The 24,393-nt window shown below is 43.3% G+C and overlaps 1 protein-coding gene across 3 annotated transcripts in view; it reads left to right on the top strand.

Annotated features, from left to right (window-relative positions):
- FARS2 (phenylalanyl-tRNA synthetase 2, mitochondrial) overlaps positions 1-24,393 on the top strand; it is a 383,333-nt gene that overhangs the window by 50,103 nt on the left and 308,837 nt on the right. For all 3 annotated transcript variants that reach the window (XM_060163756.1, XM_060163757.1, XM_060163758.1), the window contains one exon: positions 22,996-23,639. In XM_060163756.1, coding sequence (XP_060019739.1) covers positions 23,019-23,639 — 621 coding nt within the window. In that variant the 5' untranslated portion in view covers positions 22,996-23,018. The remainder of the gene's footprint in view (positions 1-22,995; positions 23,640-24,393) is intronic.

The following is a 24,393-nucleotide window of genomic DNA, read 5'->3' as shown; positions in this document are numbered from 1 at the left end:
CTTCTGATGCCAGTTTTCATGTCATATTTCTGTGATCTTCTTTAAGTTTTCTATCACTTCCCCTTATCGCCTGGACAACCTTTAGGTATTGTGGTCTTGGTATCTGCGATTCTTTACATTTTTCCCTCTTAGCTTTGCATGCTGAGTTAATCAGTTTATATCCTATAACTGTCCGGTTGACTGTGAGGCATCACTTTTATACACATATTATGTCCATCTTTGTCTCACTTGCATTGTATCAGCACTTACAGGTTTCCATCTCTGCTCATTTTTAGAAACAAATATTAGTAAATATGATGCAATATTTAAATAATTGCACAAATAAATGTTGCTTGGAAACATGGAACTGTTGCTTGCTGTGCTTTACTTGATGAAGTAGTGGGATATGTGTGTCCATCAACTGATGCATGGAAATCTCGGGGAGGCTCAGGACAGGTGGTTTGAGCATATCCCTTTTCAATGTTTGACAGTGCTGGTTGCCTGAAAGTCATGCTGTAAAGTGCTGGAGTGCCCGTCAAGAATGTCGTGATCTCTGTTAAGCTGAACCTTTTCTGGGTCTCAGTTTTCTCTTCTGCAAGATGACCAAGCTGGTCTTTATGATCTTTAAGCTTCTTTCCAATGTGATACTGTGATTCTACTTGGGCCATTCAGGTCCTTTCACAGAAATTGAGTATTCTTATACAGATATAATAAAAGAAAAAATTTAAAAAACCAAGTTTATTTTATCTATCCCTTTTTTTTTTCCAGCCCAGTACAGATAAGAAACTGGTAGTTATTACTGTTTATGTTCTGCCTTTCTCTTACCTCAAATAATTGAAGGTAGCTTGCAACAAGGATACAAATTTATGGTAGAATGTAAAAATAAAGAGGACCAAGCAGGGAAATAGAAATTAAAGTGGAAAAGAACCATCTAGAAAGATGGCAGGCCTGTTGACCATGAGGGCCTGCAGGTGCTGAGGGTGTCGGCAGGTAGAGAGAGGCAGGTCGGTCCCAGGGAGCGGGCGAGCTTGTGGGCAGGGTGCTGGTCGTGGACCATGTCCGGAGCCAGTGTCACGGAAGCCACCGTGTTTCAGTTTATCTGTGTCTGCGGCCGTGATTCTGAAAGGCCGCCGCCTCTGCTCCCCGTGGAGAGCCTGGCTGCAGCTGCGGGCACAGACCTCGCTCCCTGCGGGCAGTGCTGGCTCCCCATCCCCTTGTTGCCCCGGGGAGGGCACCGGAGATCCAGGCAGTAAAGGGCGAAGGAGACGTCGCCAGCCTGGAGGGGCAACGACGGGGATTTGTGACATCATGGGGCCTGGAAGGAGAGCCTCCGGGTGGGTGACAAACCTCCTCCTCTGTTCAGGGCGGCCATCTGGCCTTCCCTCGTATCTCGAGTAGCCCGTGGTGCCCTCTGGAACGCGCTCCGCCTCGCTGTCTGCTGGGCAGCAGGGCCCGGCGTCGGCTGCGAGCTGGTGGCATAGGAGGGGCCCGGGTTTCGAGTGACCACTCAGGAGGCCTCCGCGTCTCCCCGCGGCCTCCATCTGTGTCGAGGGACGTGTTGCGCCAACGGGTAGACTCTGCTCAACCTGCCGGAAGCAGTGCAGTGAGGCTGGTCTTGGTCTGACGGTGGAAGTTCATCCATTCTCCAAGTCACTGGAAGCCTGTGGGCTCTGGATTAGACCTGGGCTTCTGACTCTCGCCAGGACTCCTTCTTCCTGTGTAGAGCCTCATCTTCCTTTTCTACAAAATATCCTTCTTGAGTTGTGCTGATGACTAGTCGAGGTGTTATCTGTGCAGGGCCCTGTTAGTGACTCAAGCAGTGATAGTCATCATAATGTCATTGTGATTATTCCTTTTATTATTCATCTGTTCTCCCACCAGACCTTTTGCAAGAGGTGTCAGTAAAACAATAAGCAGCCTTCAGAGATGTTTTTCTTTGATCTGCTGTACAGGTGAAAACTCTTTAAGGCAAGCTGCTATTTTGATATTTGAAGGATATCAGAAAGACCCAGGACTGTGGAGACTGAAGACTGCTAGTTTCCGGGAGTATGTTTGTCAGGGGGCTCCTTCCCTCCAGGCAGGGAGGCCTGTTGGCCCCTGTACTCCGGAAGGTCCACGCCCGGGCTCCTCTCAGTAGCAGTGTGCCCGCAGCTTCTCAGACACGCACGTGTAGACGAGGTTCACGTGTTCCTCATTCAGAGCAGGTGACAGAGATTCAGAGGGAGAGGAATTTCAGCTTAGTGTTTGAATGTTGTGTTTGAGAGGAACAGACAATTAAATGCTGTAAAGAGGCACAGGAAAGTGGCCTGAACTTTAAGAATGTTCCTTTTCCTCCGCTCTCCCACTTCACCCTGAGATTTTCACATTTATATTAATTATCTCCACGGCTCATGAGGTCATACAGTAGAATCTGAATTTGAAATAAACGTCAAAATCAGACCGATCATCCTTCACAGGCGGCTGTGAAGAAAATGTGCTTCTGTGGCTGAAGCATTTTGTCATATGAAGCTCAGACCTTATTTTTCAAATACCTTGTCACCAGAATAACTAGGACATCACGTTAAAGACTCTGGAGGGTGTTGGGATTGTGGCAGGACGTGGCCACGTGGAAGGGTGCGCCGTGGACTGGCCGCCCCTGGGCTGGTCCGCCTCCTGCTGGCTCTGGGGATGGCCTGTCACCTGTTCACTTCTGTGAGTGTACAGAGGAGGCACCACTGTGCACATTTTACTCAGCCATTCCTGAAAACGGTAATGGTACTTTGTTACTCACTCAGGCTCACGGTGCTTTGTGCAGATAAAATTCATTACCACCCCCAGCAATGATTTTCTGTTTGTGTGTGTGTGTGTTTCTTTACATCGTTGGGGTCCTTAGAACTATTTTGCATGAGATGCCAGTTTATAAGATACGTAGAAGTAAATGCTGTGGTACCATTAGGGCCTACACCCCGCTTTCCTGAATTTTCACCCCGAGCCTCTTGCATAGAGCCACAGGATTTGAAAGCTAGACCCATACTCTTGTGTGCACCATTGTATTCTTGATCTAATCCCAGTTTTACTTTTTTCTCACTTTTTCATTTCATTTTGAAAAATTTCAAGCATACAGTACAATTGGAAAAATTTTTACAAGGAATTTCTGAATAGCCATCACCTGGGTTCTTACCATTAACCTGTTAATAACACTCACGTTGCCACATAATCATCTGTCCCTCTGTCCATCCAACAGCACATCTTTTTTGGTGTGATAGATTTCAAAGTAAGTTGCAGACTTTTCCTTAGATGCATATAATTAGCACAATCCTCTTTTTAAGGTAAAATTTACATACAGTGAAATGCACAGGTCTTAAGTATACCATTAATTCATTGAGTTCTGACAGATGGATACACCTGTGTAATTCAAACTCCCTATCAAGATGCAAAACACTACGAATGCCCCAAAAAGCTTCCTCATGCTCCTTTCAAAGATTAATTTCCACCTCCACCCTCCAAAGGAAGGCACTGTTTTGAATTTTTTCTACTGTAGACTAGTTTTATCAGTTATACTACTTTACATAAAGGGAAGCATTCAGGATGTTCTCTTTTGTGACTGGTTTCTTTCACTCATCATCATGTTTCTGAGATGCGCCCATGTTATTGTGTGTGTAGTAGGGGTGTGTGTGTGTGTGTGTGTGTGTGTGTGTGTGTGTGTGTGTGTGTGTGTGTGTGTGTGTGTAATGGTGTTCCCTTGTAGGAACACACCACTGTTTGTTTATCCATCCTCCTATTGGTGAGCATCTGGGCTCTTTTTGTTTTGGGGCTGCTGTGAGTAAAGTTACAATGAATGTTCTCATACAGATCTTTCTGTAGACATTTTCTCTTGGTTAAATACCTAGGGTTCAGATTATGGGATCCGTTGCCAGACATTTTTCTGAAGCGGTTGTATCATTTTACACTCTTTCAGACAAAAGTGTTTGTCTGACCAATGATGTCAAGCGCTTCTACATGTACTTATCAGCCATTTGCATATCTTCTGTGATTGGGACTCCTTGTCTTTTTATTATTGAATTGCAGGGGTTCTTTATATGTCACGGCTGCCGTGTTCATGTTTTACGAATCTTTTCTCCCAGTCTTTGGCTTCCTTTTAATTTTCTTAAAGATGTCTTTTGAAGAACAGAAAATTTTAATTTTCAAATACAATCTTGCCAGTGATTTCTTTCATGATTATTGCTATGTTTTAAGAAACCTGTGTCCACTCCCAAGTTACGAAGATATTCTAATATGTTTTCTTCTAAAAGCTTCACATTTTGGTCAGTAGTTTTTTGATGTATCTTGAGTTAATTTATTTATATACTGTGAGGTGGGGACTCTGCCTTTTGGCCACTCCTCAGCATAATCTGCTTCTGTTTCCCTGGCTGACTGATGTGCACATACACTGATGGCTGCACACTCGTACATTCTGTTCTTCCTTTACCCCGCTTCCACAAATATTTGCTGAGTGTTTATTATGTGCTGGGTGCTGGGCTTGTTTTTGGGTATATAGTGTTGAACAAAATATAAATAATCCATGTCACCGTGGAGGTGGTAGTCTAGTAAGCATAAATAGACATTAAGCAAATGAACACAAATGCTTTTATATGCAAGTCTAGTGAAGTCCTATTTGTCTTAGAAAGCTCACCTTAAGTCAGTATTTGAAAACCAGACATTGTAAGCCACCGTATCAGCTGGCTAAAGAAAATCATGTGATTATATCAATTGATATGGAAAAATTATTGCACAAAATCCTGTACTCATTCAAGATAAAACTCTCAGCAAACTAGGGATAGAGGGGAACTTCTTCAGTTTAATGAAGGGCATCTGTAAGAATCCTCCGGTTAACATCATATCTAATGCTAAGAGACGGGATGTTTTCTCCCTAAGATTGGGAACAAGGCCAAGATATCTGCTTTCAGCATTCTTGTTCAACGTTGTATTGGAAGTTCTAGCAACTTCAATAAGGCAAAAACAGGAAATCAAAGCCATATTGGAAAGGAAGAAAGAAAACTATCCCTGTTTGAAGATGATATGATTGTCTGTGCAGAAAATCCCAAAGAATGTATGAAAAACAAAACAAAACAACTCTCCTAAAACTAATCGGTGAGTTCTGCAAGGTCTCAGGATATAATATCAACAAATAAAAATCCATCACGTTTCTATATGCTAGCAACAAACGTGTGGGAACCGAAAGTACAGACACAAAACTATTTACCGTCACTCTCAGGAAATAGGACTGTATTTAACAAACCATGTGTAGGAACTTTATGCTGAAGATTATAAAATGCTGATGAAAGAAATCAGAGACCTAAACAAAGGGAGAGAGACGTGCTCACAGGCTGGAAGACTCAACATAGTGAGGTGTCAGTTCTCCCTAAATTGTTCAGTGCAATTACTGTGAAAATGCCAGCAAAGGTGTATTTTTTTCCCACTTAAAGTCATCCCGATAAAGTACTAAAAATTATCAGCCTTATTAAATATCAGTCCTTGAACACTGCCTTTTCAGAAATATACATACGAGTTTTTGTTTTAGAACAGTTTTAGATTTATAGAAAAATTGGGAAGGTAATCCAAAGAGTTTCCACACCTCTCACATTGTTTTTCCGGTTATTAACATCTTACATTAGTCTGGTGACTTTGTTAAAATTAATGAATCCGTACTGATACATTATTATTAACTGAAGTGCATACTTTCTTCAGACTTCCTTATTTTTACATGATGTCCTTCCTCAGCTCTGGAGTCCCATCCAGGATTCCACTTGACGTTTGGTCATTTCTGTCTTGAGCTGCACAGTGCATTAGGTTTTCCTGGATTGTGATGACTTGGACAGTTTCGTGGAGTACCTGGTGTCAGATATTTTGTAGAATGTCTCTCAGCTGGGATCTGCATGAGGTTTTTCTCATGATGAGACTAGTGTGATGTGTGTTTTGGGGAGGACACCCACAGAGGTAAGGGCCACCCTCATGCATCATATCGTGGGCGCACTGTCAGCTTAGCTGATCACTGTGGCTGTTGGTTTGATCGCCTGGCCGAGGTAGCATGTGTCAGTTTTCTCCATTGTAAAGTGACCCTTCACCCTTTCCCTTGAGAACCATCAAGGGTTTTATACACAAGCGTCTTCCAAGATTTATATGGGGGCTTTCCTTATGGTACTGTGGTTAAGAGTCTGCCTGCCAATGCAGGGGACACGGGTTCGAGCCCTGGGCCAGGAAGATCCCACATGCAGCGGAGCAACTAAGCCCATGCGGCACAACTGCTGAGTCTGTGCTCTAGGGCCCGTGAGCCACAACTACTGAGCCCGTGTGCCACAACTACTGAAGCCCATATGCCTAGAGCCCGTGCTCTGTGGCACGAGAAGCCAGCACAATGAGAAGCCCGCACACTGCAACGAAGAGTAGCCCCTGCTCTGGAGAAAGCCCCCGTGCAGCAACGAAGACCCAATACAGCCAAAAATAATAAATACATAAATAAATTTATAAAAAATTAAATAAAACAAAGTTTATATGGAAAGGCACAGGTCCTAGAATAGTTAAATAATTTTGAGAAAGAATAAAGTCAGTGGAGCGATTGTTACGAAAGCCTGCAAGAGCTACAGTAAACTAAGGCAGAATGGTATTGGTGGAGGGACAGACACAGAATAGAGAATCTAGGAAAAGCAATTTAATGGAGGAAGGATAGGCTTTTCAAAAAATGGTGTGGGAACAATTGGACGTCCATTGGCAAAACGGTGAACTTTGGCTTAACTCTCACACCTTATATAAAAATTAACTCAAGATGAATCATGAACTTAAATGTAAAACTATAAATCTTTTAGAAAAACACATAGGAGAAAATTTTTAGGATGTAGGGCTTGGCAAATAGTTCTTAGACTTGACACCCAAAGCATGATTCATAAGAGAAAAGAATTGATAAGTTGGACCTTCAAATACAGACTTTTACTATGCTAAAGACCCTGTTAAGAGGATGAAAAAGATAAGTTTTGAGACCGGGAAAAAATATTTGCAAACTACGTATTTGAAAAAGGAACAGCATCTAAAATATACAGAATTTTCGAAATTCAACAGTAAAACAAAGAAACAGAAAATAGTGCAATTAGAAAAGGGAAAATAGCATGAATGGACATTTCACCAAGAAGATCTGCACATGGTAAGTAAGCACATGAAAAGATGCTCACCATCATTACCCATTAGGGAAATGAATATTTAAACCACAAAGAGATATCACTACATACCTATCAAAACGGCTAAAATGAAAAATAGTGACAACCCCAAGTGCTGGTAAGGTTGTAGAGAAACTAGATCCCTCATACATTGTTGTGGGAAGTAAAAGATACAGCAACTCTGGGAACCCGTTTGGCACTTCCTTATGAAACTAAATATTCAGCCACCATGTGACCTAGCTATGCATTCTTGGGCTGTTTACCCTGGAGAAATGAAAACATATGCTCACATAAGAATTTATACACCAATGTTCATAGTAGAATCCACCAGCCGTCCTTCCAAGGGAGTATGCATGGTCAAACAAACTGTTGCACGTCCACACCATGGTGTAAAGCAAAGACTCTCAGTTTTTTCCTTCCTTCTGATGTAGGGAAAAACCCAGTTCGTCCTTTCTGCGTGCTTGTTTATCCTGTGTGTCTACTTTACTTCACTTCTGACACTTCTGGTCCCCGAATGTGTGAAGGTTTTCCCCACACCAGTAAGTGGTTCTCAGACACCAGCTGGGTGTCTTACAATGTAACTCAATTCTGGCACTGAGTACCCGGAGATAATCCCAGATCCCACCAGTTAAGGGCTCAGTCCCATAACACTAGGACTGCCCCCTCCTTTTTAAGTTAATTTAACTGTAAAGTATTTTATTTCACAAGCCCTTTAGACTTGGGTCCTCAGGCTGTTTCCAAATGGGAATTCTCACTGTTTTTGTTTTGCCCTATTCAGTCATTTAGAGGCAGTACACTTTCACAATCTCTATAAAAAGTCAAGGACACCATGCCTAACAGACTAAATCTCTGGCAATAAAAATTTGAAAATAGCTTTTGTTTTTTTCCACTTGTAAGGTAGATCATCAACTGTCAGGATGTTCTTTGAAGGTAACTTTGATTTCTGGGGGGAAGCCTTAAAAAAAGTAAAGCTTGTCTTTCAGAAGATTAACATTGATCTTTAAAATCTAAAATAAAAATAATGCAAGTATGTAATGCCCACTCTGCTCAGGTACTTGCTTGCCACCGTGCTGGTGCTTTCTTGCTGTGAAGGAAGATGCAGGTGGGGCCATGAGCGGGCACTGGGTGACCTGTGGAGGTCAGGGGGCCTGGTCCCTCGGAGAGGGTGTCTCTGGGCCTCGTTTTCCCGTCTGCCAAATGCTGTGGTTGGGCTAACTCCTCTCAAAGCTCCCTCTGACTTTGGAGTTTTAAGGTTTTCTGAAATATTTAAATACTTCCCTAACTAGCCACAGAGGGCGCCATCCTTCCTACTGCTGGAGCCGCTGTGAGGGAGTGCAGCCCAGGGAGCCTGGAAGCAGGCTTCTGAGCGCCTCCTCTTTGTGGCTTTGCTTTTCCTTTAAGTGAACTTTTGTAACAACGGTAACAGACACATATTCTAGTCTAAGTGATAGGATACTTTCCACACCTCAGTAAGTTAGCATCTGCATCGTATCCAGGGAGTAATTTTCTACCCATGTCATCCTTCTGGTGTGCAGTCCAGGTCTGGGAATAAGAAAAGGCCGTTTCCATCCTTCTGCACTCAGACCAGGCACTTTATTCCTTAGGTCCACACCCAGCCTTATTCACACTTGGTATTCAGTTCTAATGCGCTGAATTGTTTTGCTTCTGCGCAGCTTACAACGGAGTGGAAGCCTCAGGGTCACAGAGGACGGCAGAGCTTTCAGTACTGCTCTTACAGTGGTAGAGGATCTGCTGGCCAGTGGAAATCCAAGAAGGAGGCAAAAAACAAATTTAAAAACAACAGAAAACTGTATGATGGCCCAGAATAGCCATAGCCTTTCCAAAGGATGACCACTGTCATTGAGAAAAGTTTAAATTTTGTCTATCGCCTCTGTTAAATGCTATAGTAACATCTCACGGTATTTCTGTACCGGTGGTTCTCCAGCCTTTCCTGGCATCAGAATCGCCCTGAAGCCTGCCGGCCCCGCCCCAAGTCCCTATTTCCTGGATCAGGGGTGGGGCCAGAGCCTTACTTCTAACAGCTTCTCTAGTGATGTTGGTGCAGCTGGTCCTGGGACCACACTTTGAGTGCCACTGTCCTACATAAAATCATCTTCAGTGTTGTTTAAAATCATAAGTGTAAATTTCCTATAATTAACTTACGTGTAAAGCTCATTGCTTACTACATAATTATTTCCAAAATATCTTCATTTTGTATCATCCTCCCCATAGCCCCCTCCTAAGGGAACCTAAGGTCATGGGATATTTTCGCTTTCAAATACATAATCCTCTGTGCCATTCCCCCCTATGAGAGTCTGCTCTCAGTTTCTTCAATGCAGAGAAACTCCAAATGTTTGTGATTCTTCCATTTTTGAATTCATTTGTTTCTACTTTCATTCTTTCTTATTCTTAATTTTATTTGGTTATCGTTTTACTATTGGAACCCAAAGCTTAGTTTTACTTTTTTTTTAGATTACTAATGAACTTAATGCTCTTTTCCTGAGCATAGGTCATAAATTCCTCTCTGTCACACACACCCTACAAAATTCAAAAGGTTATATGACGCTGTATAGTTAAAAAGAGTTTCTCTCCTACCTCTGTCTCCCAGCCACCCACTTCCCCTCCTTGGAGGCATCGACTGTTAGTACTTTCTTGACATACATGCAGTCTTTATTATTTACCAATTTTGTATTTGTGAATTTGCCTAGTTGCTAGAATTTATTTATAACCTCAAAATCAGCACTCCTGGGGCTTTCATGGTCATTTGAGGACATGCGCAGAACATCACAAAGCAGAGTCCCCTACCCACGTGTTCCCAGCTGAGGTCAGGCAAGGGGGTGGTGGTCTGCTTTCTCATTTCAGCTCCTACGTAGATAAGTATCTTTTTTGCCATCTATTTAGTGCCGTGTTTTTTGTGTTTTTGTGCTTTTTGGGGGTGATTTTGCTGTTTAAATGGCCCCCAGGCCTAGTGCTGAAGTGCTGTCTAGTGTCCCTGAGAGCAGGAAGGCTGTGACATGCCTTGTGGGGAAAATGCGTGTGTGAGATGAACTGGGTTCAGGCGTGAGCTACGGTGCAGTTGGCTGTGAGGTCAGTGTTAATCAACCGTATATATTACATAAGATGTCTTTAAACGGAAAGGCACGTAAGCCAAGGTTATGTACTGATTAGTTGGCAAAAATGTGAGCAGGGCCTCTCAGGACACTAGGTCTCTCTCCCTGAGGAGCAGCGGTTCAGTGTCCATTGATTCGGTGTTCTCAGGGATGTTCTAGATCAGAACTACTTTGAAAAATGAGAATTGACTGTGTATTATTTTCACTGTTTTCATGACCCAGAGATTTTGCAATTTGAATTCAATGCTTTCATGTACTAGCTAATCCTTAAAACTTAACAAAACTTACAGAAAAATGCAGAGCTGTGTGTTTTACAGGGGATTTTAGCAGAGAGCACAATATAATCAGGACCGATTGTGGCTGATTAGGGCGGATGGAACCTGGCATGTAGGCCTGAATTTCACTCTTCTGCCATCTCGCCACGATGTTCAGAGTATGACTTAGCAGGCGCACGACAGCCTTCTCTGCATTAAGAATTAAGGAGTGTTGTTTGATTTCCACCCTTGCAAATGACTTGCTGAGTGAACCTCAGTGCTGTGCTTTGACTTTTATCATTAGGTCTGCTGTGGGGAGAGGATCAGGCAGTTGAAATATCACTGTGAGTTATGGAGTAGTGTCTTCTCTTAGTGAAACAGTGATATGGAAATATACAACATGGATATTCCTAGTGGCGTTTACTTGTTTGACTTGGGAAAACATTCTTTTTAAGGACAGAAGCATCGTCCCCGTCCTCCAGTAGCTTAAGATCTAACAGCTGGAGCAGCATCCTGATTGGTGGGTGCAGTGAGTGTTTTATGTGCTTTTGGGGAAGAAAGAAGAGATGGGTCAGTTCCGCCTGAGCAGAGTGTGAAGGGTAAGACCTGGTTTCATAGAGATAAAACATCTCTGGAATTACGGATCATGTCAATGGGAAGATGTGTTTCGGTTTGAAAAGAAATCTCGCAAGGAGCTTCTCAGGACTGTATCTGTTGGAAAAAGCAAAGTTGGCGGGTGTTTATCAGGAAAGGACAAGCAGTGGAAATGGCAGGGGCGGCCTGGGACCGGGTGAGAGGCAGACGGCCTGGGCTTGGACCCTGATGCAGTCTTCAGTTGGCAGGCACAGCACTGGGCACATGAGTTTATGTCTGTCATAGTGCTGTCAAGAGGATTAAATGAAAGAAGAAGAATAAAGAAAAGGCTTCGGAGAGGAGGTGATGTTATGTCACCATTTGTAGGTAGTGTTTCAGGCTATTAGCGTCTACTTAATAATTATGGAACTACCAACTATACTTCAATAACATGTAAAAATAAATAAATACAGAAACAAACAAAAAAATAATTGTGGAGCTAAGGGCTGGCGAAGCCTTTGTGTGCTAGAAAGACTCTTTCCTCCACTGTAGCCAAGACTCCCGGATTTTATATGCAGCGACTTTATTTGGAGGACCTTAGATAAAATCATTTTATTTAGAATATTTAGGAGAGCAGAAGTTTTCACCTGGAGGCTACGTCTTCTATGTAACAGTAATATTTCTAATTACCTAAAATAGTTTTTAATATGCAGTTTAGTGAGTTGGTTTAAAACAAGTTTTAATTTTACCTGCCATAGCCATTCGGCTTGCTAAGTATTTCTGGGCGAACACTTTAGTCTTTTTCATTAGCTGAGTATTTTTTATTTAAAGACTATTCCGTACACATACATTAGTAGGGTTATTACACATTATTTTAAATGCTGAATTTAGTGGATAATTAATTATGTCATTCTCCAAATGTGTAATATGTGGAAGGACTGTAAATACCTTTCATTAGAAACAAAAATAAATGATGACTAGTAGGTTGACCTAAGTTGAGATTAGCCAGCAGTTTTGATGTTTCACTTGACTTTGATGAGATGCTAAAGAGCATTAAGGAAGAGTTTGGTATATTTGTTTTATAGTGTTTGTGTGTATTATTTTTTATATGCATGAGAGGAATTTTTTCCCTGGCATATTTAGGGAAGTATTCATTCATACTAATGGGTATTGGTAACATGAACTTAATTTTAACTCATGATATTTTTCTTAAGTGAAAATTTGTGAAAGAGTGGTTGGGAGTCTAACTACAATTCCAAATATGGTGACATCTTTAGATACTTACTAACCAGCCTTCAAGTTAATTTTGTAGGGTCTTTTGTCTGCAGTCATTCCCTCATGCATTTGCTTAATTACAGATTTTAACCTTTTGACTTATGACAGCAAAACTGATTTCTCTTGGAACTGAGTACAGTGATTTGTGTTTTTAAAAGCCTTTAAAAAGTTGTGTTTTTCCATTTGTTTCTGTGTCCATCATAAGAGATTTTTCTCTTGAGTACTCCTCCATTCTTGAATAATTAAGAAGTTTCCAGCACGACAGAACACTTTCCAATCTCTCATTCTTGAAAACACGGCATTTATGAGCAGAGAATGGTACTGCTTGTCATTTCTCCACTGAATTACAGTGATGAAAAGACATCTCTTCTGAATGGGAACATGGCCTTGTATATTCACATAATGATTGTCTGTAGAATTGCTTTCCTCACTCCTTTTTTCCCCCTTAGACTTAATTTTTTTTTTCCCCCTTAGACTTAATTTTAATCAGAGACATTATCTACACAAAGGTGCCTATTACCAAAGAAGGCTGTGGTGGCAGGGGCTTTCTCGGGGTCTCTGATCAGTTGGCCCTAGCCCTGTCCCTTGTCGGGCCTGCCCTCTGAGCGGAGCTGCCAGGTTCTCGCGTCACTGTGGTGACAAGTGGTGTGCTCATTTATACAGCAGCTGGGCCTTGTCAACCTGTGGAAGCCATGTGCCTCTGGCCGCAAAGTCCAGTGCCAATTTTGTGCTGGTGGCTTTAAGCCATGCCTTAAATACGTTGCTGAAACCGATGGTGGATAAGTAGTCATTGGAGGGAAGAACTGCGTTCATTTGCGCGAAGTAAGAGCATTTGTGAATGGTAAAGGGCTGCTGGTATTTCTGAGCAGTAGACCCTCCTGCTTTCTGGAGCTGCAGCTTTCTGCCTTGGGGGCTTCCCTTTTGTTACTTACGTGCTCCTGAATCAATCAGAAAAATGCATCTCCGGGGTAAATCTTTAGAGGAAAGAGTTTATTTATACTTTATTCTCTTCAGTGTTAAAGTACCCAAAGTACAAAAGCAAAGTTGTTGGTATCAGTGCCCACAATCATAGCTAGGAATTAGGCACACCAGATGCTGGGAAAAATGATAATTGTGTCCAAATGGACAAAACTCAAGGAAAGAGTATGGGACGCTCTTAGTATAACTGTGTGTTAAAACATTCTCCTAGGCATTTCATGTTACTGCAAGGTACTGATTTCAAAGCGCAGTGTCCATTTGACCCTCTATTGGCTTTTTTCTAGTGGGAGAGATGTATATGTCCACAGATGCTTACCACTAGGTTCATTTGGCACGAAAAGTGTGACTATTTCTATGTTAAACATCTAGGTAATTTATATTGGCTTCAACCAAGCCAGCAGGAGATAAGTTTTCCTGGTGCCCAGTTAGTTAAAGTGTTTGTAGAAACAATATCTTCTGTTCTTCTGCACATCCAGACTGGACTCTCGGTGGTCTTATTCATTGTGTATTGCACAAGACCCCTCCCGGAATAGCCCCCTAGTTATTCTCCAAGGTAGAGCTAGCCAGATAACGTGTGGCCTCGTCTCTGAGGACTGGCTTCATGTGCACGTGGCCCTTTTCCTTATGGTTCCGCTCTCCTGAGGACAGAGCTCTGGCCGGGCCATCAGGACCGGGCCTGGGCTTGTAAGACACTTGCCCTATTTGACCGAGTTTCAACTGCACTCTTGGCTTCTTTAACTCCTTTGGTTTAGGTTATATAAACATTATGTAGCCTAATCTTCTCTGTTTCTCTAAAATGTATAAATATTTTGATATAGATTTTCCTGAATTCAGAGCTGGCTTCTACTAACATAACGTGATATATTTTATTTCGCCACCATATTAAATTACATTTCCCTTCTGATTAATGTCACCTATGAGTTAGGAGAGGTGAAAACACTTTAATTGAACCCAATTACTGTTTTGTCGTGTAATTAAAATTCCAGAAAGCCTGTTAACGTACCCATATTGATACAGCAGAATTAAAGAAAATGCTATTTATGGAAGGACCCAAAATCCTAGGGTCACTCCTTAACAGGTAGGTGCCTGAGAAGTGAAACATGGTGTGTGTCCTGGGAAGGAAGCCAAGAGGGGCAGGAAAGGTGGTTGTGTTCACCCAAAGCCATATCTGAATAAATACTCTGCTCGGCCATGAAAGTTTTTAAAGGGAAGTAATCTCAGTTCATCATTGAGATGGTGGGTCATAGTCATCACCATCCCCCACTGTCTGCAGGCTTGTGTGCAGGCTTGTTGACTTGTGATTTTTCTTTAGATGCTATTTCGTTCACATAAGTTTGTTCGTGAGATTACTGAAACGGAAGCTAGGGGAGAGATCTCGTCATCTGTTAATTAATTATTCTTCATTTCTAGTCCTCTGATCTACGGAAAGAACCAACAGGTTAGGCAAGGTATTGTGTGGTCAAAAGATTTGAAAGGTGTGCTAGGACCTGCGGTGAGTAGAGCATGGGGGTGCCTGATTTAAGGTTAGGGACAGGTCAAAAGGGCCTCTTCCCCGTAGAGAGCTCTTTCCTGCCTAAGGTTGCTTACAGCCTTACTTTCAACTTCTTGTGAAAAGTAGTATTTTTGACATTTGCCTACTCAACAGCGTGACATCTGTAACGGAGCCTGGTGACCAAGGAATTTTATGTCCCTGAAGAACAAGTATACAGTCATCACACAGTAAAATAAAACTGCTTGCTGTAGTTAACGGATTCCTGAAGTTCCAAGACCTGAAAGAACTCAGCCTTGAAATGCTATTTCTGCAGCTGCTAATGCTGGAAATGAGGCTGATAAATCAACACTAGGAAATGCTTGGCGCTGACCTTGGACCACAGTGAGGTTTGACTGTGAACCCACAGAGAAGACATTGAAGGATTTCGTGTCACTAACGAAGAGATTAGCCACATTTCTCTTCTGCTGGAAGTTGATCAGCCAGTGTAGTAAATAAGTTGAATAGAAGCTGAATTTGGTAATGTTGCACCTCTTTGTGCATTCCTTGAATGAAGGCGGAAATGCTGGAATGGTATTAAATTCAGACAAGCGTGAGGAGAGTAGTGATGAGGATGAGGGTGACGTCATGAATGTAGGTGTGATAGTGGGATTTACAGTAAGGAATATATCTGTGGTCTTCTTCCATTGTTCCTAGCACGGAGCTCCTAAAACCCTTCTGACTGTAATCTGTAACGCATAGGGGCATTCTTCTGTTATGATGTCAGTTTTGTTCTCAGTTCCTGAAAAATGTGTCTGTTTTTATTCATAGAACAAGCCCTTTTCTACTACCCCTGAGTTTATGTTAATGAGGGTAGAAACCCATATTAAAGTGTCAGGAGACAAACGAGCCTTTCTAAAGGCCATGTGCGGGGTGGGGGGGCGTCATTTGAGAATGATGTTCCAGGCCCATCATCAGATGCCCAGGTTGCGGCTGACGACCACCGCGGTGATAGCCATGCTGTTGTACTTTTCTGAGGTCCTCTTGCAGCCCCGTACAATGAGCTGCGCATGTAGCATAGGTAGTAGCTTAGACTGAACTAAACTTTAGTGACTATTTTCCTTAGAAATAAGAAAGATTTTTCCTTACTAAAAGACAGCGTAACGTTTTAGCTTTAACGTGTATTAAAGATTTCATTAACGGGTATCATTGAGAAACATCTGTTTGGCATAAGAGCCAGTATTATCAATTTCCTAGAAAATCTGAATGTCTTGGGGGAGAAAAGCATTGACTGATTGGCATTGTGCTTCTGACAGTTGATTTATAGCTAGGGAAAGGAATTTGGAAAGGCAAAGAAGTTTTTTATATGCCAAGCATTTCATCTGTGGAAAACGAAGAATGTTGCCCACCGTCCTGTTCTACAAGTATCATGTCATTAGCCACTGCAGTTGCTGACCTGTCCAGTGGTTAAGGCTCCACGCTCCCAGTGCAGGGGGCATGGGTTCGATCTCTGGTCAGGGAAAATTCCACATGCCATGCAGCCAAAAAAAAATTGCAATACAGTACACCCTGGAAGGAATTCAGGGTGAAGGTCAGAATGAAGCACTCTGTGTGCTGGGAAAACAGGCAATATTTTGGGCCTCTCGGCCCTTAGATAGTTAGAAATATTTCAGGAGAAATTTTTTTTTAATGCTAACCATCATCTGAACCTCAGCAAGTCATAGTATTTATTTATTTATTTTTGGCTGTGTTGGGTCTTGGTTTCAGTGCGAGGGCTTTCTCTAGTTGTGACAAGCGGGGGCCGCTCTTCATCGTGGTGCGCGGGCCTCTCTTTTTGCGGAGCACAGGCTCCAGACGCGCAGGCTCAGTAGTTGTGGCTCACGGGCCTAGTTGCTCCGCGGCATGTGGGATCTTCCCAGACCAGGGCTCGAACCCGTGTCCCCTGCATTAGCAGGCAGATTCTCAACCACTGTGTCACCAGGGAAGCCCCCAGGTGAAATTTTTTATGAACTGTATTCTTGCATCTTCCCTTACTTAGAAAAGCACTTAAAGTTCATTAACTGAAATAGTATTCTTTGTGACTAGTGGTAACCTTGTAGCGAGATGTATGCTTGACTGCACGTACCCCTTCACCAAAATTGCGTATATATTGGCTTCTCCCTCTGCTTCTTAGAAGCAGCTTCTCAGAGTCACTTGAGAGAATGTCTCCTGGACCACAGTCCTCAGTAAGTCCTCAGATAAAACTGAAACTCACAGCTCTCACGTTGTGCATTTCCTTCCGAAGTGGACACCTGTGTTGTTAAAAGTAATCTCTTACCTGGTCACTGAATGCAGTTAATTAAACTACAGCAGCGTTACGTTTATATTGGCATTATTCTTTTGTTTGTTTGTTATTGTTTTTTAACACCTTTATTGGAGTATAATTGCTTTACAATGGTGTGTTAGTTTCTGCTGTATAACAAAGTGAACCAGCTATACATATACATATATCCCCATATCTCCTCCCTCTTGCGTCTCCTTCCCACCCTCCCTATCCCACCCCTCTAGATGGTCACAAAGCACTGAGCTGATCTCCCTGTGCTATGCAGCTGCTTCCCACTAGCTATCTATTTTACATTTGGTAGGGTATACATGTCCATATATTGGCATTATTCTTGATACAATTATAAGTGGGTTTAATACAACCTCTTAAAATGGCTAGAACTCAACTCGCCATATTTTTAAATAACTTTTTCTTATAATAATTCAACTATTTCAAAATAACAGGTTTAATAAAAAATGTAATAGATGTCCATTTAGAAAATTTAGAACTATAAAAGTAGAAAATAAGGACCAGGGATTATAGCCATTGAATCTTACATAGTTCTTCCACGGTTTCTAAATATAGTAAGTGTGTATTTATATATATATATATATATATATATATATATATATATTTATATAGTTAAGATCATCTCATACATTTTTATATTCTATTTATCACTTTGTCAGTATGTAGTTATGTCATTAAAGCTCTTTGCAACCATTACACTTTATGACTGCACAATGTTTTACTGTATGGTTCTACTATAATTTACTTAATATCCCCCTCTCTGGGGAAAGTTTATGTTGTTTGTAATTTTTCTGTATTATAAATCACACTGTAATGAAACTTCTTTGTGTTTCACTTCTGTCTTAATTTGCATTATTTCTTGTGATAATTCCTTGAAGGGTAATTACCGTGCCAAAGGGTATGAACAGGTTTGAGTCTCTTGCTAGTGCTAGATGGCTGCCCAGAAAGGCTGCACCAGTGACACAGGGAACGGCCTTTTTAGAGACATTTTCTTTGCATTCAGCAGGAACAAAAACACTCTTTGCCCGCTCTTTTTGAGCAAAAGTTAATGGAAATTGGCTGTTTCCCTGCCGTTATTTAGTCCAGTACAGTATATAAGCTGTGTGTTGACTGGGCCCAGCTTCATTTTTCTGGGTAGATGCTGTTTCAGCCCTGTCTCTGCAGATTAATGGGACGCACCTGATCTCTTTTGCATGGCCATAACAACATGTGGGTCACATTTGGGTACCATGGCCCTTTCGGTAAGCTAACTGTGCTTTAGAGAAATTACCACTAATTAGTTTCTCCTTTACACACAAGACTGAGGGAGATTGAAGGAAGGACTTTAAACCGCTGCAAAATTCATTCATTCTAACAGACAAAATAACATTTACTTGGTGAATGTTGAGATTGTACAGAATATTTTTCTTTATAAGTCTAAAGCTTTCCTTGGGAGATCGGGGTCATCTATTGAAAGTTCCCTTAACTTCCTTTCTTTTGGTCTCAGAAGTTTTAAAGTATTTTTAATCCATTTTCTCATTCATTTTTATATGTTCCATTCATGTAAACCCATTTTAATCTGACTTCTGTCTTCACCCAGCCATTGAAATTGCCCTGTTGATGGTCGTCTTGTCAAATAGTTCTTTACTTTGCCCCCTGCCTAACATCTTTGCTACATTTGATCCTGTTGGCCAATTTCCTTTCCATCCTTTTCTGTTTTCCCACTTTCTCTTCTCCCTTCCTCTTCTGCCTGGTGTCAGGTGTACTGCTAGCCTCTGAGTGCGCGGTCATTTGGGAAAGAGAGGGGTTGTGTGTCTTCTACTCTCAAGAACCACATAGTCTAGCAGGAAGACAGACAGTTGGTAATAATACAGCATATTAAGAATTGTATGTACAGCGGCCCTTGGTTCAGAAATAACCTTGGTTTCCTTCTAGAAACTTCCTGTCCTAGGTTCTGTGAGAACCCTTTGGTTCTTTTACTCTTTATATATCCTTCTTAAAGAGGATAATTGCCAAGAGCTCTGTCTTTTGCCCATTTCTGCTGTTACTCTCACTTTCCAATGGGTTCTTATACATGCTTACGACATTAACTCTTACCTCTATACAAACAAATCCCAAGGTCTCCATTGCTAGTACTGAGCTCTTACCTTATTTGCAAACCTCAGACTGGGTCCTAGAAATTGTAAGATGGCTCTGTCACCCGTACTTAACTTCAACACGTCCAAAGTTGTTTCCCTCTCGAACCAAAGACACACATGTGGAAATCATTTGGACAAACAAATAAAATTCATCCCATGTTCTCTGTCTCAGTGGTATTGCTTTCTCTGTTACCTGGTCTCTAGAAGTCTATGGGCCATTTTTAACCTTTGATTCAACTTATCTTGTGTCTTACGTACTAGACAATGAGTTGAGTGCATTATGAACAGGATGCGGTGTAATCCTTTTACTATGAGGTAGGTATTATTTTCTGTATCTATACATGAGAAGCTTGAGGGCCGAAAAACGTCAAATGCTGTGTCCAAGGATAATACACAGAGTGCCCAAGGGGCCGGCCTAGGGTTACAGCCCATGGGTGTCTCTGCTCAGTGTGGCCTTTGCCCGTGATATTGTACTGACTCTTTTCATGGTCCGTCTCACTATCGCTTCTGTGCCAAAGTTAACACATTTAATATTCACATTTGTACGTTTGTTACTTTCAGCGGCTCTATAATCCACATATATTTGTGACCAGAAGGTATTCTTAGTAATGTGGAAGAACTTTTCAGTGAGTTAAGCTAAAACAGGGCTCAGCAAACTTCTTCTGTAAAGGACAAGATAATAAGTATTTTAGGCCTTGAGGGCGGTACAGTCAACTATTCAGCTCTGACTTTGTAGTGGAAAAGCCTCCACAGACAATATGTAAACAAATGGGCATCACTGGGTTCTTCCAAACGTTATTTTCAAAAACAGGGCATGGGCAGTTTGGGCCCGCAGGTCCTGAGTTGAATGGTATTTCATTTCCACCATCTAAGCGAATGTGTTTTCTTTGATTTATTCATGCATGTATTTAAAATGCATTGAGGTATAATCTAAGTTGCTCAGTTAAGGTAGAAGTTAAGATAGGTAATTACAGAGAAGTAATTTGAATGTAACAGTCTTGGGTCTGTTTTGACTGAGAAATAATTGAGTTGCTCAGAGTTCTGAACTTGGTTCACAGGTAGATGTATGAGTTTTGCAAGTTACAAGATCTAATTGAGGCCTAGATTCTTTGTAAAATAATAAGAGTAATACTTGCCTCACAGAGTTGTTGGAAGGATGAAATGGAAAACCACTTTCCATAGAGGCAGGACCATGGTCGGCGTTATCTTTCTGGGTCTCCTGTATTTTCCAGATGGACTTTCTCACAGAGAAACTTGACAGAGGAAAGAAGAAAGGCATTTACTTTTCAGATGGCAGTGGGAAATCTAGCATAGTCATTATTCTTTCTCTGTAAGAGATGATAATAAAAAAAAACAAATTGTTTTGGGTGGGGAGAAATGACAGATGAGGGCTGAGCAGATAGATTAAAAAGTCTGAAAACAAGGACAAGAAAAGTAAACTTTCCTTAGCAAGCTAGGGGTGGGGTCAGGAGGACCAAGAAAGGACGTGTGGATGGGGCACCTCGGTGGGAGCAGAGCCTGGGGGTGCAGGTGGGCATGGGCATGTGTGGAGCAGAAACAGAAAAAAGGGGGGTCGGCAGCCCATGAATACGGCCTCAGGAGCACCTTCCCTGGAAGAATCCTGAGCTTGGTGACAGCACATGGCTTTGGAAGGGAGAGATGCTTGTCGTGTCTTGCCAAGGGCGCTGAGCTGGGTCGCTGACAACCGACCAGCGTGACTTAGTGCTGAGACGCAGGAGGCGGCACGGGCATATTTAAAATTTATATCCACTGCAGTGACAGGCCGCTGAGCACTGTGGAGGGGGGAGATGGATTTCCACTGAAGTGCAGCCAAAAACACTTTGCGCAACAGCTCTGACAAAGTAGTGCCATAAATGAATAAACCCACAGAGTTTCTGGGTATCTTTGAGAGCTTCTAACGTGACGGCCGTCTCAGACCAAGGGGCTCTCCCCAGGTGTCACGTGTGGTTTAACTCGGATCTGGGAGGTCTCGGTTCCATAGGCTGGGTGGGCTGTGCTGTTGGGTACATACCCGCTGTGCTTTGGATGGTCGCGTGGAGCAATGTCCTTCCCTCCTAATGCAGTTTATTAGCATGAAGTTAGGCATTTTCTTGGTATGATTGCAGAGTCCTGGAAGTCAAATCACTACCTGGTTGTATGCTTTATAGTAGCCCAGTGGGTAAAAACGCCACGTTTTAGAAGATGTTATTTGGCAGATTTAAGTTCATGGTAAATTTTTTATGAACCTAGGGATTTGACCTCTAAAGATCTTCATGCCTGAGATCCCCGAGTCAATTTAAACTTGCTCGTGGACCAGCAGAGAAGTATCCAGAATCCTTCAGTGTTGTCTTAACACTCCCTGTACCTTAGAGTTTGGGCCGCTATACCTGGATCTTTGTCACCTCATTTTTGATGTGAACAGCCTATGAGTGAGTTCCAGCTGTGAAATCTGGTCCTCTTCTTATTAAATTCTGGGCATTAAAAAGAAGATCTGGTCAATACGCTGTGTCCTGGCTGCTCTGCGTCTCTTCCCAAGTGAGTTTAGGCCTGCTCCTGGTTTCCTGTGGGTGCCCAGTAGAAAGTTGCTCTTTTACAAAAGAGACATGTAATTGATGGGATCCTACAATGGTATTAAGTTTAAATGACGTGACCAGATGTGAGGACAGAAAAGATTTGCATCTATAAAAATAATTTCAGCTGTCCACTGGTATAGTCTATCACTCTGTGTAATATTTCCTTAAGTTTTTCATTTTTATTTTTAAAAAATCACATAAAAATAGCGATTACCTAAATTGGTGTATTTTATTGGAAACATCCAAAAGAAAAGCTTTGCTCATGTCATCCTGTAATATGGTGAACTAATCAGAAGTCACATGTTGTCAGGAGTGAGCAGAGCTTGGTGGTTAACGAGGGTGAAATGGGCAGGATGGCGTTTCAGACATTCTCCTTCCATCCTTCAGAGACATGACGTAATCATGGGTTTCCTTTAAGGAATGAGACCCCCAAAAGTAGTCAAAATAAAAGAAAGTCATGGGACTTCCCTGGTGGCGCAGTGGTGAAGAATCCACCTGCCAATGCAGGGGACACAGGTTCGAGCCCTGGTCTGGGAAGATCCCACATGCGTGGAGCAACTAAGCCCGCGAGCCACAACTACTGAGCCTGTGCTCTAGAGCCCACGAGCCACAACTACAGAGCCTGCGCTCTAGAGCCCGCGAGCCACAACTACTGAACCCACGTACCACAACTACTGAAGCCCACGTGCCGAGAGCCCGTGCTCCACAACAAGAGAACCCACTGCAGTGAGAAGCCCACGCACCGCAACGAAGAGTAGCCCCCGCTCACCGCAACTAGAGCCCGCACGCAGCCAAAAACAAAACAAAAAATTAAATAAATTAAAAAAGAAAGAAAGTCATCACGTTGATAGTTTTATTCAGCGTGAGGGGTCTGGGACATGATGTGACCTGATAAGGGAAATTTTCGTTACACTCATGGATCTAAATGTCAGGGGAGGACAGCTAGAGATTAGGGATCTAAGCATGACGTCCGTGATTCTCTTGATGTGGAGCAGAGGGTATAAGCCTCTCTGGGCAGATTTCCTTAATTGGCTGTTCTCTCTGAGTGGCGGAGGGGGAGGCAGACATCAGTAGGGTGGTGGGGAGCTGGTGGGAGACAGGGCCCTCCCGCCCCCCCCCACTTTCTGCAGAGTGAAACATGACTGGTGCTTATGTGTGTGCTCTTTCCAGAACCCGTGAAAGGAGTTGCTGCGATGGTTTGCTGGGCTCTCAGGAGAGCTGCCCAGGTGCGCGTCCACCTGGCGAGGAAGGCCAGCGGGGTCTGCCGAGGCCCTGAGCATCAGGCCTCGGGCGCGAGGCCCGCTGCCCCGGAGCCCGCCACCCGGGGAGCCCTCGGGGCCCCGGGCGGCGCGGTGGAGCTGCTGGGCAAGTCCTACCCCCAGGATGGCTACAGCAACCTGTCCCGCAAGGTCCTGTCCAGGGTCGGCAGGAACCTGCACAACCGGCCACATCACCCGCTGTGGCTGATCAAGGAGAGGGTGAAGCAGCACTTCTATGCGCAGTACGTGGGCCGCTCGGGGACGCCTCTCTTCTCTGTCTATGACGACCTCTCCCCGGTGGTCACCACCTGGCAGAACTTCGACAGCCTGCTCGTCCCGGCCGACCACCCCAGCCGGAAGAAGGGCGACAGCTATTACCTGAACGCGACCCACATGCTGCGCGCGCACACGTCCGCGCACCAGTGGGACCTGCTGCGTGCGGGGCTAGACGCCTTCTTGGTGGTGGGCGACGTGTACCGGCGTGACCAGATCGACGCCCAGCACCACCCTGTGTTCCACCAGCTGGAGGCCGTGCGGCTCTTCTCCCGGCACCAGGTGAGTGCGGCCCCTCGTGGGCTTGGAGGACGGCCTGTGTGGTCTCGTGGAGGCCACTGCGGTTTATCTCAGCCAAGCCCCACGGGGTCCTTGACCGTGTTCTGCACCCGTGCGTTATCCATCCTGGCTGGCGTCCTCTTTGTAGGCGGAGCTCAGTGTTTTCTGGCTGATGTGTTGTGTCAGTAGCCGCAGAAATTGGCAGGCCTTTGTTTCCTTGTGTCAGTCCTTTTCCTTCCAGTCCCATCGTGCCTGTCTCTGGGTTTTTCCTTATGAGTGGGTAGTCAGTGGCTCACAGTTACCCCCAGTCCCGGATGACTCAAGATGCAGCCCTGAGACCCATGGTCTGGTTACCCCACATCTCAGTTAGCGGAGGTTAATTACATGTTCCCGGTGTTAGGCGCGAATGAATTTCTTAGGTAGCCTGGGGACTGGTGGTTTAGTGGCTGAGACTGTAAGCTGTCTTCTTATCCCGCACTCTGTCCTTACCGTCCCCTGCTTTACACTTATGGGTGCTTGACATTTTCTCATTTTGAGACATTTTCATTATTGCTCTTCTTGAAATACGTGTTTGGATGCATAGAGCCTTTTGATCAGGAAATCTGATATTCCGGCCATTCTCAAAAGCACCCAACTCCTTGCACCTGTTAGCTGACGTCCTAATACGTTGTGCACAGCTTTTTTCTTTTTTTTGGCAATTTATGAATATTCCTTAAAGCTTGAGTCTATTTCCTAAAAAAGTGCAGTATCACTTGTC

This window comes from Lagenorhynchus albirostris, chromosome 10, assembly GCF_949774975.1.
Source record: "Lagenorhynchus albirostris chromosome 10, mLagAlb1.1, whole genome shotgun sequence".
NCBI classification, from domain to species: domain Eukaryota; kingdom Metazoa; phylum Chordata; class Mammalia; order Artiodactyla; family Delphinidae; genus Lagenorhynchus; species Lagenorhynchus albirostris.
This window is presented reverse-complemented; position numbering and strand designations above follow the sequence as displayed.